Here is a 20,963-nt window from a genome sequence, read left to right as displayed (position 1 = left end):
ATGTAAATTCTCTAACCAAATTTCAGTATCAAGGCCAGGGAATCTATTGTTAGGGAACCTAGTGGGGTTATCTATAGTTACCTTGAATACTTTGTTGGATGGAGTTAGCTACGTGCTGAATGCTCTCCATTATGCTCTGCCCAATTTCTACATTACAGTTACTAGAATTTGTCCTAACTAGAATATCAATGTCATCTACATACCTACAGTAAAGCAAAACAGTTGTGGATTGTTCTGCTAAGGATTGTTTAAGTTTTCTGTTCTACCAGGTCATGAAGAGACCAGCCACATCTCCAGCTACACTGACACCAATAGCTGCACCTTGAATTTGCATGTATAGTCTTGTCCTTACCTTCGGAACATAGAGTAGATGAAACAGGGACAACTGAAGAAGGGGAATATTCCTTGTGTTGTATGTCTTGTACTCTGTTTTTTCGTTGTTTGTAAAAAAGTTCGTTTTTATGTTTTTGTTTTTATTTTTTCATTTCTTATTGTGTTCAACGTTTTTTTGATGTCCTGTACCCATATATGCATGTATAAATACATATACATAAATAAGTGGCGGTAAAGAATACGGACATCACCCGTTTTCGGCGTAACCCTAACTGTAAACACCAGGAATGCGTATTCCTGACCTTTGCCCATAAATACATATGCATACATCTTTTTTTGTGCGTGAGAGAGAGAGAGAGAGAGGCTGTATTACCCCATAACATATTAAACAAAATTGATGAATTTTTGGTTGTGGGTTATACAATATTTCTGTGTACATTTTCATAAATATTTGTCTGAGTAGAATTCTACAAATGTGTGAAACATCAGGCGAAAGTGATACATTAGAAGCAAATCAAAATATTGTCTGAAAATGAATTCAAAATTGTGCAACCCAACCTAGTTGCCGAGGTTATTTTAGTCGTAAAAAAGAGTTGTTGAGTCAAAACATAGTTTATTTCGTGTGACTAATTCGGAGAAACATTACTTTATTATTCATACATTGTCACTCTCATAATGCAACACTTTGTAATTTTGGTTCAAATTGAAAGTGTGAAACTATTTTCATTTTGTAATGAAACTTGGTCATTGTAGAAAAGTGTATTTCAAGTAACTATAGCTGGTTATTGAGATAACGTAGAAAATATGTTAATGAAAATAAAGCTTATTTGACATGTGTAATTGATTTGATTGTTCTGGTAGGTGGCGAGCTGGCAGAATCGTTAGCATGCCGGGCAAAATGCTTGAGCGGTATTTTACCTGTTCAAATGCCGCCAGGGTCAACTTTGCTTTTCATCCTTTCGGGGTTGATAAATTAAGTACCAGTGAGACATTGGGGTTGATGTAACCGACTGGACCCCTCCCCCGAAATTTCAGGCCTTGTGCTTATAGTAAAAAGGATTTGATTGTTCTGGTCTTAACATCAGTTGGCAAGAATAGAAGTCATTTGATGACAATACCCATCTTGTCCATTCCACAGAATAAGATTATATTGGAGAGCATCTTAAGAGGGATGAGTCTGTGAAATACGTTTAAGGTTGTTATCTTGAGCACGAATGAGAATATCATGATTTTCAATGGGATCACCAACCATAAGGATGGCTACTTCATTAGATGTGGGCACGTTAAAACAGCGTAAAATGTTCTTTACTATAGTTTACTATAGACGCAACGAATGCAGAAACACACACACTCATAATATTGAAAACAGCAAAGCGAACGCACACGAAGTTCAAGCAAAATGAAATATAGCCAATACAGGTGCAAAACATACTTTCGGTTACACAGTTATGCTATTAAAAAAAATGGAAAGTCATCAATTTAGCAAAAGTTAGTATGTGTCACCAATGTAAGAAAGTACATAAAGTCAACATTTATTTGGAACATGTTTTAAATGTTATTAAAATTCACGATTGAATGAATGTCACGGCGAAGAAAGTGAAAACCCAAGAAAATTCAGAAGGCGTAATTCAGTTTCACATACAAAAATAATTTATTTCACAATTTTGAAACGAACGCTGAACCAAGTGTATAAAAAGGAAGATGCTGTTTTTGAACTGCGTAACATTATAGCCTGTAGAATAAATATTGAGTAACAGAGTAAAATGGTTGTGCGACGTTGATACTCACTGTGATGAAGAATACAAGGACTGTTGAGAAAAACATTATCTTGAAACTGGCTAGAAGGAGTAGAATAACATTTCTGTAATTATACTGAAAGAGCTGCTGAGGCTTTGTTGTTGTTTGTTCCTTCTCGAGCCATGCCTGGCTCATGAGGGCCAGTTTCCCGGTTTCCTTGGTGTATAGGTTCCCCACCTGGACGGGACGCCGGTCCGTCGCAGGTGAGCTGCTAGATGCAAGAGGAAAGAGTGAGAGAAAGTTGTGGCGAAAGAATCAGTAGAAGTTCGCCATTACCTTCTGCCGGAGCCGCGTGGAGCTTAGGTGTTTTCGCTCACAAACACACACATCACCCAGTCCGAGATTCGAACTCGCGATCCTTCGACCGCGAGTCCGCTGCTCTAACCACTAAGCCATGTGCCTCCACGTGCTGAGACTTTCTACTTCGCCAAATTTCCGAATTTTTTATAATAACCAGAACAATATTTTTTTCAGATATATCAGCGAATATTGTCAGTGGTGTCAAATCAGGAAAATCTTCAGGTTGGTAGTACTTGAAAGTGAATGTTGTTGTTAGTTTGAAGTCCAGGTTGCAAGTAAACTTTCGATATCTGCGCATTTCACTGTTTTTTTGGAGGGGGGGGGAGCAGTTACATACATAAACTGAGAGAAACACGAACACATATATACATTAATGCATACGTGAAGCCTATCTTTGTCCCTGTGTGTATCTGCAGCTGTCTTTAGATGTGTATGTGTGTGTGTGTCAGTCATCACAAAAATGTATGTATATTGACAGACAGAAACACCGTCACACACCTACTTGTCAGTCATCAGCCTAACATACGCAACGAATGTGCGAGCACAGAAAATGTGACATCATCGTGGTGGTGGTGGTAAAAGATGTCGTTTACAATAGGTGACTAAAAGAAAAATGATAATCTTAATTTTTTGTAATGGAAATAGGTGAATAAAAAATACAGTTTAGTTGCTAGCCAAAAGGTTACTGAATCTTTTGATACTCCATACGTCAAAAACGGCAACTCAGGTTTGGGATGCAGAAGGAACATACGCGCACACACATACAAACTCTCATATATATATATATATATTGATTCAAAATGTGACCGCGTGTGTACCATTAACGATTTTTTCCCCTCCGTCTTCCCTTCTCTGGATCTTTCCTTTTCCTATGTTTCTGACGAAGAGTTCCGCTCGAAACGTCAAACCCTCCTTCTTTCCTTCCTTCCTGAGCGTCCAATAATACTATATTTGTTCCACATCCTCGCGTTATTGTGTTTTCTCTTTGTGTTTTCATGTTTGGATTAACTTTATATATATATATATATATATGCGACAAACTTCCTTCAGTTTCCGTCTACCAAATCCACTCAGAAGGCTTTGGTCGGCTCAAGGTTATAATAGAAGACACTTGCCCAAGGTGCCTTGCTTGAGACTGAAACCGGAATCATGTGGTTGGGAAGCAAGCTACTTACTATACAGGCACTCCTGTGCTTATAAATATATATATAATGGAATAATTACTATGAAGCATTGTGTAGAATATATTGTATAAAGGATCGTGGGTGGGTAAGGCCAAAACAATGCAAGGTAAATCGCCAGAAAACAAATATGTGAGTTAATGTAGACTTATCTTGTATTCAGTATTTCGGTGTTATGACCCCATTTTCAAGAAATAAACAAATGTTGCTGACTATTTCTTGAAAAGTGGGTCATAACCCCGAAATATTGAATACAAGGTAAGTCTACATTAATTCGCATATTTGTTTTCTTGTGATTTACTTTGCATTGTTTTGGCCTTACCCACGATCCTTTGTACTATATATATATATATATAGTGAGGGTATAAAAGGTATTGGTATCTAGAAGACCCAAAGAGTGTTATGTAATGCTAAGTGCTAAGGACAGGCCATAGTTCGAGAGTGATACGAGTGAGGAGTTTAGTGTGGGTCTTGTATTAGCCTACATCTCTCTCTCTCTCTCTCTCTCTCTCTCTCCTCTGTCTCTCTCTCTCTATCTATCTATCTATCTATATATATATATATATATATATATATATATATGGGTACAGGACGTCATAAGCCGTAAACACATGAAATATGAAAACAAATGAGTTGATACGCAAACAATGAAAGAAACAGATGAAAAACAGGACAAGTAACATAAAGAATGACCCTTCATCAGTTGTTGGCTGTCCATCTACTCCTCACTTCGAGCATTGCAGGCAGTGATTCCTCCATTAGTTCACTAGTTTCTGTAGTCTGCTGTTGTGACTGACTATCGGCTTGATATTATTATAATCTCTGTTAGTTTTAAACAGTTTGTAGTTGGAAGTAATTAATTTGCAGCAATTGTGCCATGCCTCCATTTGCACACTGCCTCTTTCTGTTGGTAGCAGTGACTGGTTGCTTTGTTATATGATAGTGGTCTTCCATATATTTTTTCTTTTGCTTTTTTTTATTTGTTTCAGTCATTTGAGAGCGGCCATGCTGGAGCACCACCTTTAGTCGAGTAAATCGACCCCAGTACTTATTCTTAGTAAGCCTAGTACTTATTCTATTGGTCTCTTTTGCCGAACCGCTAAGTTACGGAGACGTGAACACACCAACACCGGTTGTCAAGCGATGTGGGGGACAAACAGACACACACGCATGCGCGCACACACTCACACACACACACACACACACATACATATATACAACAAACTTCTTTCAGTTTCCGTCTACCAAATCCACTCACAAGGCTTTGGTCAGCCCAAGGCTATAGTGGATGACACTTGCCCAAGGTGCCACGCAGTGGGATTGAACCCGGAACCATGTGGCTGGTAAGCAAGTTAATAACCACACAGCCACTCCTGTGCCTGTATGGTAAACTTTTACATGGATCAATAATATAGGTTAGAGAAATGCATTTATTTTGTACATCAACTCAATATTTTGTAAATGTTGCTCTTTAACGATGAAATATATTAAGACAAACATATTGGGTTCTTTTCATGTCTGTTTCTATAAGACATATATAGTGTTACTATCATGTTTTGAGATGCCACTTGTTGTTCTTGGTAATTCATTCTGGTGCCATCTCTCAACATGACCTTGGTTTAATATACCAATACTGAAGCCAGGCATTATCCAATTACTATCTATTAAGTAAGATGATGGACTATTCTTATCACTTTCATTTGTTTAACTGTATCTCTAGGAGTATAATTACTGTAATTGATGTTTTATATCATGCTTCTTACATTTTTAGTGCAACTATAGCTAATCTAAACATTTTTCTTTTTAAAGAGATTGTATTTCTTGATACCATAAAGGAAATGTTTCCTGATTAAAGATAGGAAATTTTGTGGTGTTTTTGGTAATGTAATTAGATTAAAAACTGAGTGGGATGATTTTGTGATTGTATTTGGTTTGCAAGATTCTTGATGTTAGTTAGTTAGTTAGTTAGTTAGTTTTAATTTTTGCTCAAAAGCAAAATCAAGGCATGTAGGGGGACCTGATTATTTGATTAACTATTTGGTACTCAATTGGTTATGTAGGGGGACATGGAGTTATTTGATTAACTATTTGGTTAATCAATTGGTTATGTTTGTCAGAGTCCTTCCACTGCCTTTCGTAACCTCAGCAATGACACACTCTCTGTACTTCAGGTTTGTCTGTCTCCTGGTTTATAGATTCTATAGATTTATGGAGATGTAAGAAGGAGTATGTGAGAGAGAGAGAGCTTGTGTGTGTGCGTGTGTGCATGCCTGTTTGACATCGTGTGGTTTCTGTGAAAGATGTGAGTAGTTAGATGTTTAGGATCTTTTCGGTTTGAACGGCAGTTTTTTCTAGTGATGTCATATGAAATTGTCACCCATAATTATGACCCTAGTATTGATCTATTGCATTTCAATAATTCTAAAAAAGGAAGGAACACATTAAATACAAAGAGTTTAATAGTTTAAATTATGTACCTAGAAATTATGTTAAAAACTGCCGTTCAAACTGAAAGATCCTATGTTTATGTATTTATTTTATGGTTAGTGTCTGTGGATGAACTGTGTGTTAATGGATGTTTATTTATTCTTGGGATGATGTAGATGAGTGGTCCTCAGGTGGGGGTCCATATAAAATTTTGCTATTAAAATTATGTGCAATAAATTGGTTCTACTTTAACAATATACAAAGTATTTTAGCATTTTTTAAATAGAATTCCTAATAAATATTTAATTATCAAAATATGATAGGTGTTTTTTAAACATAAAATGGCTATGGATGTCCATCCATGTAAAATAGGAATCAGAGGGGTGCATAGGTACAAAAATGTTTGAGAACCACTAGTGTAGATCATATTACAATTTTATGACTTTCTTCACCTTTCATTCCCTTTTTCTGGTCCTGTTGATTTGGGGGTTTATATATTGCTATAAACAATACTGCATCTTTAAAAACCATGTTTTTGCCTGGGCGGCAAACTGGCAGAAACGTTAGCATGCCGGGTGAAATGCATAGCCGTATTTTGTCTGCCGTTACGTTCTGAGTTCAAATTCCGCCGAGGTCGACTTTGCCTTTCATCCTTTCGGGGTCGATTAAATAAGTAACAGTTACGCACTGGGGTCGGATGTAATCGACTTAATCCCTTTGTCTGTCCTTGTTTGTCCTCTCTGTGTTTAGCCCCTTGTGGGTAGTAAAGAAATAAATGTTATAATTCATCTCTGTTTCTTAGTAATTATCAACAATTAGGCAAGTTTGAGCTATTATTTTGTAGCTGTTCTAGATGCTTTCTAAATCTTTTTGTTCATGTGCATTGATGTAGATAGACTGTCATCTCTGTATACTGCTATCTCTACAAATCCAGATCTATTCCTCAACATGTGTAGAATATACAGTTTGCATATCTCAGTTCCAGTGTATATACCCATAATTCTACAGTTTCTCATTTTCTTTCTGATTCCAGAAGAAATTATAAAACTGTACTAATAATTAATTATATCAACATCTATAAATAAAATTTGTAAGTTTAAGTAAATTTAAATGTTTCATCACTATATATAACTTTCAGCCTATTGGAATTTATGCATCATATATATTATATATATATATATATTTCTACCCTTGACAGGTCGCTTCAACCGTGTTTTCTGACGTGAATTTGCTACCCAGGTATCGGTTAAACGAATTTTCCATGCTTAGATAATTCATTCACCTACTTATATATATATATATATATTATATATATGTGTGTGTGTGTGTATATCTGTGAAATGAATTTTTTAATATATTATTAATAATTTATTGGAACATAAGCCTGTATTTTATATTAGACTGGTACCAGTATGGTTGAGTAGTCGGAGAACATTTATTCTAAAAACACATAAATATGCCTCAGTTTACAAACTAAACAAGCAGGAGGAAATTGGTATAAAAATAGCAACGTATATAGATACATGTTTCTTAGACATTAATATTAAAAAATAATGTTGAAAGTAATGTTGGTTTTCTGGTTGAAGTGCGTAAAATTTATTGGTAAGGAGAGGAAATAACATTTATTTCTTAATCTGCCTTTGTAGAGAGAATGTCAGTTTTCTATGAGGACAAAGATATGAGTAGACCTGTTACAGGTCGTAGTAATATTCACTGGAGTAGTATGCTGTGCTGTTTATTAATAGAAAGTATATATTGTGTGAGTAATATAAAAACAAACAGTACTTGAAAGCAACTTCTTGATTGTATCCTACTGCCATGTAGTTGTCTTATCTGCGGTTGGATGAAATCAGTAGCTAACCTACAGAACAAACCTTCACTCCTACCTTAGTACTTTCTACCTCACACGGATAAATAAGGTGACATCTATCTATCTCTCACTCTGTCTGTTTATTTCTATCTTAATAGACATCTTACACACACTATATATATATATATATATATATATATATATATATATATATATATATATATATATATTTATATGTATATATGCACACATATATACATATTCATACACACCTATATATACATATATATGTATAATGTACAAGCGTTTCTTTAGGGCTGTGAGATATTCTGGTTATAACTTTTCGTAAAGAATAACAAAAATGATTACAATTTTTCTTAATTGTATTGACATATAAATCACAAGTTTACTTCCTGCCTATTTGCAAAACAATAAGGGTCGATGATTGGTTTACAAGTGCTGCTGGTGAAAAATATCATCTATTCAAAATAATAAGGAAAAGAAAAAAGAACAGAAAACGATTCTTTTCTTCATTCCAAGTAGATGTCGAAACAAAAGGTTATCCTAAATCTAATTACAGTGTATGACATTTAACAAGATGATACAGAGGAGCCAAGAATTACTTGACAAGTAATCACAGAATTGATTTACATCTTGGATAGTTTTTCTTGAAGTAGGAAATGATATTTAACATATTTGAAAGCTTAGTGAGATAACATACACTTTGGATTAAAGTTGAAAATACTCCAGTGAAAAATGTTTACATCAAATACTTTGGAAAAGGCTGAAATGAAAAGAAAAAAGTTTAAGTTATAACAATGGTTTCAAACAAAAACTTTTAAAAATAATACAATAAATAGATGATTTAAAAAAAAAAAATTTCTGCAAAAATATATTACTTAAAATTTATGGTTTAATTACATTAATATCTTTTTAATGTCTGAATTTCTCAGCACTATCACTGATATTACCACATTAGATTAAATTCAATTCATATAGGAACACGTATTATTATATGGAAACTACTTTACTTCTCTATTGCTACAGTTATTGCATAATTATAACTTGAATATAAAAGTTAAAATATTTTACACATTTCAATATCATTTCATTTGCCAAAAAAATATTTTTTAAAAATCAGAAATAATGTCACTTCTAACTCCAAAATAGTATAACTTGAATCCTACACTTTTATAGACCAACATAATTTGTTACGGAAACGAACTGGTGAATTATCTGAAGTATATAACCTGTCTTGGAGTAAAATGGCACAATATCTTTCTACAATATCAAATCATGGTGTCATGTACGTTCACCGCTCTCTGTCTAATTCAGTCGTTGAGATGCAGACTGGCCACTCAACCAAAGGATCTGTAGTATTTCATTCAAGCAGGACACAGAAGCTAAAACTAGACTTGGCTAAAAGGTAATTCTTATCACATTTTAATGTAATTAAAGTATTTTATTTAGTTCAATCCTTTATTTTCTGATGGAGTGAAAAATAATTTTGAAATTAATATTTGATATTTCAAGTCTAAATTTTTTTTTGTCATTTTTTAAAATATAATCATTTCTATACAAATATAATGTTTCTCAATGACCACGTGTGAGAGAACCCATCAAGATAGGATAGAAGAGATGTGTGAGATGTCTTTAAATGTTTAATTGGTATTTCAGATATAGATTGATAATAATCTGTAAGAGAAAAGAAATGTCAGAGTGGCATCATTTTAATAAATGAATGATTACATTTGTTATTTGCTTATAAATATAGTTATAACATTCTCTCATTAATAATCATAATTTATATTAGAGAAGAAAAATAATTGTTGGTAAATTACAAAATTTTCTGTTCATTATTATTCTAGATATTTTAGGTTTTTGATATTGTTTTTATGAATCAATTATTTCAAGATAATGATTTTACATTTACCAATCTAGATGTCTGATCTTCAACATCACAAATTATGAACTTAATCCTGTCACAATAGATTAACTACAAAATGACCGGATATATAAGCAGCTCACATGAGTTTGACATAAATATTATTTAGCTAGAACTCTTATATCACACATTGTGTTGTCTTTGCAGGCAAAATCTTAAAAATTCTTACCTTGGGTTACCTGATGAAAATAATGGTTCTAGTTTATCTAGTTAAGTAAAATTTATCTACAAGTTAGCATGTCCCTCTCTCATTCACACAACATCATAGACACTCTGAATCATTTTCACTTAAATGTTTTTGAGTGAGAAATGTATTGATTTCTTACATTGGCACAATTGTATTTGGTGGGTGTAGTTGACTGGATTGAGCCATTGAACACTTTTTTCTATTAACTCTGAAAGGATTAAAAACAAATTCTCTTCAGCAGAAAATTATTTCAGAATATAGAAGAATGGAACTAAATTTTGTTTTTTATCATATACTCTTTACTCTCTTTTACTCTTTTACTTGTTTCAGTCATTTGACTGTGGCCATGCTGGAGCACCGCCTTTAGTCGAGCAAATCGACCCCAGGACTTCTTTGTAAGCCTAGTACTTATTCTATCGTTCTCTTTTGCCGAACCGCTAAGTTACGGTGACGTAAACACACCAGCATCAGTTGTCAAGTGATGTTGGGGGGGACAAACACAGACTCACAAACATCCGCACACACACACACACACACACACAAACACAAACACACACACAAACACAAACACACACACACACACACACACACACACACACACACACACATATATATATATATATATATATATATACACATATATACAACAGGCTTCTTTCAATTTCCGTCTACCAAAGCCACTCACAAGGCTTTGGTTGGCCCGAAGCTATAGTAGAAGACACTTGCCCAAGGTGCCACGCAGTGGGACTGAACCCGGAACCATGTGGTTGGTAAACAAGCTACTTAACACACAGCCACTCCTATGCCTATCACTTTAATGAAAAACATTGGCACAAGGCCACAATGTTTTTTAGAAGGATAGTCAACCAAATCAATGCCAGTGCTTTATTTTATCAACTCTAGAAAGATTAAAGGCAAAGTTTACCACAACAAGTTTTAAGTAAGATAATATTAATGGTTGTAAAGAAGCAATAATCTCTATAATTAGTTTTTCAGTTATGTAAGATTCATTTTGTTTCTCATTAGAAAACATACCAAGGCTGGTTATAACTGAAAATAATCAATTATAATAAAAACTTGAAAATATAATTTATTAACATTTACCTTGAAGTGAAGAATATTGAAATATAATTTTTATTTGAGAAGTTTTCAAATTATTTTGCCATAATTCAATTACTAAATTAAATATGTAATACACAATAACTTTGCAATAACCTATAATGCAATCAAGTTAGATTAATTTTATATAAGAATGTACAATAAAATTTGCTCTAAAACAATATTGGGGTTAAACTCCATGGTGAGAGCATGTAAATCTGGATCATATTCAGTTTCTATAAAAACATAGTTACATCTTTGTCAAGCATGGGAAATGAAAAGAGGTACACCTACCTTCCTCTCTTATCTGCACCTGTCTAGTAGTAGTCTCTCCAGTAATCCTGCCCTACTCTGTCACCCAGTATACGCAGCTGCTATCTAACCAACCCAGGAGCGAATTCCCTGACGTCCATTCACGATGCTTCAGCTGGTGAAAAGAGGCCAACCCCTGTCCTGTCTCCCCCACACTTCCCCTCTCACACTTCCCCTTCTGGTCAGTCCCTTGACCATTGATATCATGGACCTCTTCTTCTGGCTCATCCCCACATGCCCTACTGATCTCAAAGATCACCTCCTCACTTGAAATCTACCACCCACTTGAGTGGGCACCTTGCACGTTGTGATCTTCTTAAACTGGGAACCTCATTCTCTTCTTCTTCTCCACAATAATCAGCCAATGAAGCGACAATCCTATGAACATCCAAGATATGATGCAGCAATTCAATCCACACAGATGTTGCTTTTGGAATTGACTGCCATCACTATTCCTCTGTTCCACTGAGTTGTTCAGCATACCTCTGGTGGCTTGACTCAGACTTCATCTCCCACCTCACTCTTCTACAGAGTATTTCAGTGGTTTACTCAGATGCTGCCGTTCATATTTGAATATCACTCTATGTGGCACGGACTCTTTGGCCTGTTCTGATTGGGGGAACATGTTGTACCAGAAAACCGCTTCCAGCTGTGAGACATGTCCCCTCTCCACCATGGCCTTGACTGTTCTATGATGTCTCTCCATGATCCCATTTCTACTTGGCCTGTATGCTACTCTGAAAAAGCGGTGCACTTTCCACCTGTCAAGTATCTCCTTCAGTGCCTCCAAATGAAATGCTGTGCTGTTGTCCATCAACAATTCATCCACAGGGCCTTGCTCTAAGAAAACCTCATTTAGAATACGTGCCATCTCGTCCACAGTGCTTGTCCTCAATTCCCCCCAAATGGCCATCCAGCCTGGCCCACAATTGACCATTGAAAGATATGTTCTCTGCCAGTAGTGTGTTACATCCACTGCTAGTCATCTCCAGTTGTGCTCTACTGAAATGTTTCCCTGCTCATACACACCCAGGGCAGGGTCGATGGATTGACACCTGTCACAGTTCCTGACCACCTTTTGGATGCTCTGTCTAGTAATGTAAGCATCAATCCTCCTGGCGAGATACAGGGTCCTATCCACTACCATATGATGCATAGCCAGCTGTCTCCTTAGCTCGGAGTCATTTAACACCGTGGCTACCCCTTGCTTCGATTCTTCCGGCTCCCCTAACCAGGCCTTTTTTACCCTGGTTAGAGCATCTTCCTTGTTTCTCTCTGAAGGCACAAAGACTACATTTATCTTCAGGCTGAACTTGCCAATCAGCTCCCGTAGAATCCCTAGGTGGTACTTCGCTAGCATTTCTGCAGCCCTTTTGATTCACACCCTCTTCATCAGTGATCACTGATCCTACCCAGCCAAGCATGGTAGCTGAATCCATCCAGATTTCGATGGAGTGCAGCTCCCATTTCAAGGCCAAATTCATTTCCTTCAGCACCAACTCAGTGACATTGATGTGGTTGTTGTCGTCTGCTTTTTGAAGCCAAGCGGCATCCTCTACTTTGGTACCTTCAATTTCCAACACAACCCCTATTGCAATGCTGCTAGTATCACACCATATGGTCCCACAATCTGATTTGGGCACATGCCAGTTCCCTCTGACTGGGTCTTCCTCTCCAGCATTTCCTGCATCATTGCCACCGTCCCTTCTCCCACCTTGTCACTTCATTTCTCCCCTTCTGCTTGTCGCTTGGTATAACTTCATGCTGTACACAACCACCCCGCGATCGGGTAGTAACTTACGAACTTCCTGCACATTGAAAACAGTTCTCTCCTGCTGACATTGGTACCCAGCTCCAGGATCTCATTCCCCCTATGAAACACCAACTCGCCTGTTCTGTCTCTCTGAAGCTTAAGCCCCAGTGCAGCTCCTCCAACCATTGGCTCCAGTGGCTTTGCAATCAGCCCGAATTCAGATGTCTCACAACCTCTGCGGCAGGCACTATGGTCTTGTCCATTAGGATGTCATCTATGTAGGAACTGGTCTTTTGCAAAATGTCATTCAATTTGCCCTTCACTTTGAGGAAGAAAGCCTGTGTTGCCTGCAGTGGTAATAGCTCCCTGAACATTTTCCAACTTCTTCTTACCTTACCGACTATACCCTTGTTTTGGAAATACCATCTTCACCTTTGTACATAACCTGTACAGCCTTCACAAGCCATTCATTCATCCAGTGATGTAAATAAATGAACGTCAAGATAAAATGATAATCCTAACAGACTTAACCATCATTAATCCAATTTCTCTTTTATGTCTCTTATAAGATTTCTGTAATTTATTTAGTGTCAAATGTACACTAATGCTTGAATAATTTTAAAATATCCATATAGACCGGATACAATCTGTCTGAAATGCATATGGATTAGCCTACTCTGGAACTGGATGAAACCCAATGGAATTATGATGCTATGCATATTCTTTCACAAGGTTTGAGCCTCAAAGTTACTTTAGAACAAGATTAAATGATTAAATATAAGCTTACTTTATACAAACATCTAGAGAAATAAAGACAGTGGGGTGGCTTATAGAATTTGAACCAAATATAGATGCTGCCATAAATCACTCAAGATACTGAGACAGGATTGAAGTCTACATAAAATTGAAGTTTGAAAACTGACATTGGGTCAATTTATTCATCTATTTTTCATTACTGTGTGCATGCAGACACACTTTGTTGTATGCAGAGATGGATTAACTGTTAAATAAAACCCTTTTTGTGCTCAGGGCACCAATGAACAGGGACACCACAGTATTTTTTTGCCAGTACCAGATTTACCAAGGTACTTACGACATAAATTATAATAATTTTGCTTTAATGAATAAGGTGTTGAAAATTATCATTTATTCCTTATGTCCAAGTAAATAATTTGCTTCTTTTGTTTACTACTATTTAGTGTTTAAAACAACAGGTTATATTCGATAAAGTTCTGAGGTCTGGCCCACATTTCTAATCTATTATTTCACATTCAACATTTTTTATGTATTCATTTAGGAAAAGGTATGCTTATACTTGAAAATTTAATGTGTAAAAACTGCATTTCACAGCAAATATGATATACACCATCATCACATCAGCTTTTTTATTGTTAGATAAGCTATTTGAATTTACACAAAATCCACATCACTTACAAATATAAACATGTATAAAAACTTTTTGTTTATAATTGTTAATATATATTTCTTTCTTTTTTTTTTCATAGAATAATTTATTAAAGTTCAATTAATAACTGTTTGACTGTCAGCTTCATAATTTTATTCAGGAAACTAGTTTTCCTGAATACTTAAATAAGTGTATTGTAGGAATTCTATACTTTATAAATTACTACATATTTGTTATATTTCAGTCTCAGAGAGGTACTTTGGTAGCAGAATAGTAGAGCAACTAGTAAAATGCTCAGCAGTATTTACTTTATGTCCTAATTTAAAATTCTGCTGGAGTTGGCTTTGCTTTTCATCTTTCTGACATTGGTAAAACAAGGACCAATTAGGATTTAGGTTGATTTTAATTGAACAATACACTTTTCCCAAACTTGCAAGCCTTGTATTTGTGTTAAAAATTGTAGTTTTTCAGATTAAAATTACATCTCAATTTAAATTTGATCAAACAGATTATGAAAAGAAATAGTTGAATGTTTAGTCAAGCTATACACCATTTAATATTCTCTAACCTATAGTATAGCTAGACTATATCTTATATTCCTTCAACAGCTTATATTTCTGCCAAAATACCACCATGACACGTTATTCTGTTACAGCAAAACATGCTTTATAATCACGAAACACATTATTATAAAAAGACTTCGGAGTCTGTTGTCAGCAGACTCTTAGTATTTTTTCACCTTTAGATCTTTGATATAATGCTATCACTGCTATCTGTTAATTGATAGATTACATCAAAATAAGAAGTCAGACTTTCTTAACTACTACAAAGATCTGATTATAGAATGTAGCAGACAAATTGAAAGTAACTAGACTTTCAATGAGAAAGAAGTATTGTAGTGTACAAATGTTTAACATGAATTGTCATAATTTCATTCATCCATAATAGATGAACCCAAGCTGTCTTGATAAGGATGGTTTGCATATCTTTACACATTTAAAGTATTGTTTAACCCAATGTCTCATTCAATAATTCTATAACCAAGCTAAGCCATAATGTGAAGGAAAATAAGACAATTATCGCTGGCTGCTACTCTAGAACTTTAGATATTAAAAGACATTGATAATATTCTTTTCAAACACTGGAGTAAATAAAATTAGATAAATAGTCCTTAATAATAAATAGCTTTGCAGACTGAAAACTGGACACTTTCACCACCACCACCACCACCACCACCACCACCATCACACCATCAGCAGCATTTTAGCATTCAGTTTTCCACAGCCGGATGCCTTTCCTGTTGCCAACCCTCACTTGCTTCCACTTATTTCTACTGATTAGATAGGAATGACATTGATTGTCCTATGGTAACACTTGTTTACAATGATCACACGATGTCAAGACGAGGAGGCACAAACACATAACTCAGATTCACGCATACACATATATCCATCCATACATACATATTGTGTGTGTGTGTGTGTTGTTTCAGTCATCTGACTGTGGCCATGCTAGGGCACTGCCTTGAAGGGTATTTTAGGTGAACAAATTGACAACAGGTTTTTTTTTTAACCTAGTACTTATTCAATCAGTTGTTTTTGCTGAACTGCTGAGTCACAGGGACATAACACACCAACACCAGTTGTCAAGCAGTGAGTGGGGACAAACACAGACATAAAGACATGGACACACGCGGTTTCCACCTAACAAATCCACTCACAAGTCTTTGGTCAATCTGAGAGTACAGTAGAAGACACTTGCCCTAGGTGCTATGCTGTGGGATTGAACCTGGAACCAAGCTTCTTACCACACAGCTTTGCATATGCCTATAGCCACACCAGGGCCTATAAGCCATGCCAGTGCCTCTAAGCTATGCCTACTATATAGCTCTGGAATATAGTGTATTTTTTAATGTTATATGTTTTTAAAGGGATTTTCCCCTGCAGTTTCTGGTTTTTTAAAACAACACATATACATTAAGTATGTTGCAAGGATAATGTTTTTATTCTTGGGCTTCTTCTATTACATACTTCAAACTTTCATATACATATGTAATAATGAAATTATTGTATACAGTGCTCAGGTGCACCACAACTTGTCAAAAGCGCGTATAAAGCATATGCAGTAATGTACAAACGTCTGGAAAGCAAACAGTGTATGAGTCAGATACATGCTTGCGTGTGTATGGAGGGGGGAAAATCAGGTGTAGTTTGTGTTGGCGAATCTCAGGAAGTATGGAAGTTTTGAAGGATGCATTATATATATATATATATATATATATATATATATATATATATATATAATGATGAGCTTCTTTCAGTTTCTGTCTACTAAATCAGAAATTGAAAGAAAGAAGTATTATTAAACATTTTGAAATAAGCATTAGCAACCATAGAAAATCTTGTAAAAATACAAGATAAAAAAACAGAGATACATCCTTCCTGTATAATACACAAAGCTCTCTTATGTTTTATGCTGTAAATCATAAAGTAACTTATGCTATTAAAGACAATACAAAATCCTTTCAATATTCTAATACTGGATGCTGCTCATAGAGTTTGTAAGATTCTTACAGGGAAGTTGGTAATTCTGTATTAATTAGAGTCTACACAGAGCATCTATTATTTTTAGCTCTGAAGTAGAAATAATCTGAAAGAAAATAATGGGTACCTTCATTACAACACTAATGATATATAAATAAAAAAACAAAAAAGAGAGAAATGCTTGTATTAGTTGGCTTTGATCCAGCAGACTTAAGATAAAAGGCATTCCAGCCATGACTATTCCAATTTTATTTTAATTACTATCTATCTAGGGTTACATTTTTGAGTGTGTTTTTTTAATTTTTTTAAGATGGTAGGGAGGGCTTTAAGGGAGAATTGGCTTCTATTTCTAGAGGCTACATAAAGGTTCCTGGTTTTCTTGCAATTACTTTTAATGGACTGACTCCTAAAAGCAATGCAATACAGGGCCTACATGTGGTCAAAGGTGATACAATCATTGAACTCTTTACATTCTGAAATCCTTTTAATATCCATGATTCTATATAGAGGTGTCTCTTATTCCTTCTCGAGCCATGCCTGGCTCATAAGGACCAGTTTCCCGGTTTCTTTGGCATATAGGTTCCCCACCTGGACTAGACGCCAGTCCGTCGCAGGTGAGCTGCAAGATGCAGGAGGAAAGAGTGAGAGAAAGTTGTGGCGAAAGAGTCAGCAGAAGTTTCGCCATTACCTTCTGCAGGAGCCACATGGAGCTTAGGTGTTTCACTCATAAACACACACACATCGCCCGGTCCGAGATTCGAACCCGCGATCCCTCGACCACGAGTCCGCTGCTCTAACCACTAGGTCATGTGCCTCCACAGAGGTGTCTCTGTCACATATCAAGTTGATAAGACCAGTTTATCTAAGTTGAATTAGATTTTATTAAACTACAGTTAGTAAAAATATTTATTAAACTACAATTAGTAAAAATATTTTTACTTAGATGTTTCCTCTCTCATACGTTGTCTGCTTGATTGTTTTTCTCAGTCTTTTATTTTTTTAAAACTATTGTTGTATTTAGGAATGGTCATTTTGCCAGTTTAGCCAATAAAACACACACACTATATATTTGGTGTTACTTTGCTTCAGCGTTATTTTTTTTTACATTAACCTTAATCTTATTTCGGCCAGAGTTCTTTCGTCACACTCCAGTGACCACATCAGTGGTCCTTTGCTTTCTTCTTTCTTATTTGTGTGTCTCTCCTTACTAACCATCAGCCATTTTGTATTTCTATTGTATGTGTCTTCATTTGCATATGCGCATATCTCTATGTGCATCTATGTTTAGTTAGTGTGTATATGTGTGTGTGTGGGGGGGATGCCTGTAATATTTGTATCTCCTGTTTATATACATTCGTGTAATTTGTTTTTGTTTTTGTTTATTCTTATTTTGTTCACGTGTTTACACCCACTTATCATTATTATTATTATTATTATTATTATTATTATTATTATTATTATTATTATTATCATCATTATCATTATTATTATTATTATGTATGTATGTATGTATAACAATAATAATAGTAATAATAATAATAATAATAATAATAATAATAATAAAAAAACTAAGAAAAATAAAAAAAAAAACTATTTTCATATTTGTGTGCATTCATTACAAATCTTGCAATGTAATGCATATCCTTCAGTTCATGAGAAACAATAGGAAATGATCTTTGAATTAAAAGTCAGTAATCTCACATTAGTAAATATTCTAGCAACTCTCTTCATAACGAGTTTCACATTTATTACCTATGCCACTTAATTGTTAGAAATAACTGATATCAGTAGGCTACCAATGCCACTCATTCTACAGACGTGACTGCTTTTGTTGGCTGCATTCTTGGACACCAATAGAAGTTTTTTCGCTTTCTCCTTGACAATGCATTTTATCATCTGTAGTGTTCCGAAATGCATCTGTGTGCAGAATGATAAGTTGTGGGATAATAAGCAGCATCCGTTTAATTTTAAGCAGTTATTTCTACTCTGTATATTCAACGGCCAATTTATATTCATAACATACATCTCTGTCATACCTACAGAAATTGTTCATGAAGACCCGCTGATAGATGCTGTTGTTATATCTACAATGAACATTGTCAGAAACAAAATATAAACTCTAGAAATATATTCTAAAGTATTGTGTACAATGCACAAACAATAACAATTCTGATTCATTGTTGAGTCCTTACCTATAATTAAGCACACCCATGCACTTAATAGATAATTATATCATTTCAATGAAACCATGTATTTAACAAATACTCTATCCTTCTATCAACATTATGGTACCTTCTTAATATCATTCTAGTTTTATACACATGCATGCATTCCCTTTGCTAAATCATTGCTATATGCTCAAAAATATATAATCTTATATAGCAATCAAAATCAAAATCATTTCGATGACTGGCATCCGTGCTAGCGGGGTGCAATGAGCCCCATACGAGTGTGATTGTTGACAGAGTGGCTATTCAAGTATGATCGTTACCAGCGTCGCCTTACTGGCACTTATGCCTGTGCTAGTTGGGTGCCAAGAGCACCATCTGAGCATGATCGTTGCCAGAGCAGCCAACTGGCTTCCATACCCATGGCACGTAAAAGGGCACCATTCGAGCATGACCATTACCAACGTTGCTTCACTGGCACCTGTGCCGGTGGCACGCGTAAAAAGATTCGAGCGAGATCATTGCCAGTACCGCCTGACTGGCCCCCATGCCGGTAGCACGTAAAAAGCACCCACTACACTCTCGGAGTGGTTGGCGTTAGGAAAGGCATCCAGCTGTAGAAACTCTGCCAGATCAAGACTGGAGCTTGGTGCAGCCATCTGGTTTGCCAGCCCTCAGTCAAAATCGTCCAACCCATGCTAGCATGGAAAGCTGACGTTAAACAATGATGATGATGATGATGATGGCACTACACAAAGTTTGGAATAAATAGCCTCATGTAGCCACTTGATCACCAGAAATAACACATAAATTCCATCTTAAAAAGAGTATGACAATGTAATCCTAGTGATAAAAAAAAGACAGGTTGGTCACAGCTGGAATGCCTTTTAACATACATCTGTTTCATTGGGACTGACATGAAGGTAAACAATAACAAATCTTTATTCACCAACACTCTTCAATCATTTAGCTGTCACTCAGCTGTGTCCTCACTTTATGTCTTGTACCTTAACTTACAATCTCCCCACCTCTGTTTCTCTGAACTTGTTGGTCATATACCAACTCTACCTAAACAGACTTGTCTTACTTGACATTCTTCACTGTATATCATTCTCCAGATTCGATTTTGTGTATTTGGCTTAATCGTCAGAACAGCCCCCTTTTTTACTTACTTTCCATCTATGTTTTCTTTTCAAATGAATAACCTTCAACAGTTTAAACTTAATATTGATTATATTAACCATTACTACCCAATTTTACCTATTTCCACTTCATTTTGAATCATAAATTTAAGGGCTCTTTAAGAAAGGCCTGATAGTTTCTAGATTATTTCAAAGGGGTCAAAGGTGGGTAGATTCTGTCTCCTTAAGCTCAATGGATTAAATTATTTTCTGAGAAATCTTTGTAAGGCATTTTGCAAATCCATAATAGTTTTAATAAATTTGGTAAAAAGTACATATTTCAATTCTGGAAAATATTTTGTTTTGGCAACTAAATCTCATTAATTTCAATAATCATGTGAATAGAAAGTGTTATTGCCATTATTTCTTTAGTATGAAAGCCACACATGTGTGCAGAGCTTTGATTCCGCCTCTTAGGGAAATCTTCATTCATGCTAAGTCTACCCCCAGACAAGATATGTGTAATCACTCAAAAGGTTTCATATTCAAATTGGAATGCTTTGTTTCAGATTTAATATAAGGC

General features: G+C 35.4%; 1 protein-coding gene and 1 long non-coding RNA gene across 7 annotated transcripts in view; one reads left to right on the top strand and one right to left on the bottom strand.

Annotated features, from left to right (window-relative positions):
* Window positions 1-20,963, top strand: part of LOC115219746 (cAMP-specific 3',5'-cyclic phosphodiesterase 4C) — a 734,075-nt gene that overhangs the window by 376,578 nt on the left and 336,534 nt on the right. For 4 of the 6 annotated variants that reach the window (XM_036509482.1, XM_036509481.1, XM_036509480.1 and 1 more), the window contains exon 1: window positions 9,025-9,274. The exons of the other annotated variants lie outside the window; for them this stretch is intronic. In XM_036509482.1, the coding sequence (XP_036365375.1) occupies window positions 9,114-9,274 (161 nt within the window). In that variant the 5' untranslated portion in view covers window positions 9,025-9,113. Of the gene's footprint in view, window positions 1-9,024; window positions 9,275-20,963 lie in introns of those variants that run through there. 6 annotated transcript variants of the gene reach the window in all.
* LOC118766204 overlaps window positions 8,496-20,963 on the bottom strand; it is a 59,047-nt gene continuing 46,579 nt past the window's right edge. Inside the window, exons 2-3 of the long non-coding RNA XR_005002111.1 lie at window positions 10,120-10,188; window positions 8,496-8,632 (exon numbers count right to left, since the gene is read on the bottom strand). This is a non-coding gene — a long non-coding RNA (uncharacterized LOC118766204). The remainder of the gene's footprint in view (window positions 8,633-10,119; window positions 10,189-20,963) is intronic.

This window comes from Octopus sinensis, linkage group LG15, assembly GCF_006345805.1.
Source record: "Octopus sinensis linkage group LG15, ASM634580v1, whole genome shotgun sequence".
NCBI classification, from domain to species: Eukaryota; Metazoa; Mollusca; class Cephalopoda; order Octopoda; family Octopodidae; genus Octopus; species Octopus sinensis.
Note: the sequence above shows the minus strand (reverse complement) of the source record. Positions and strands in the feature narration are given on the sequence as shown.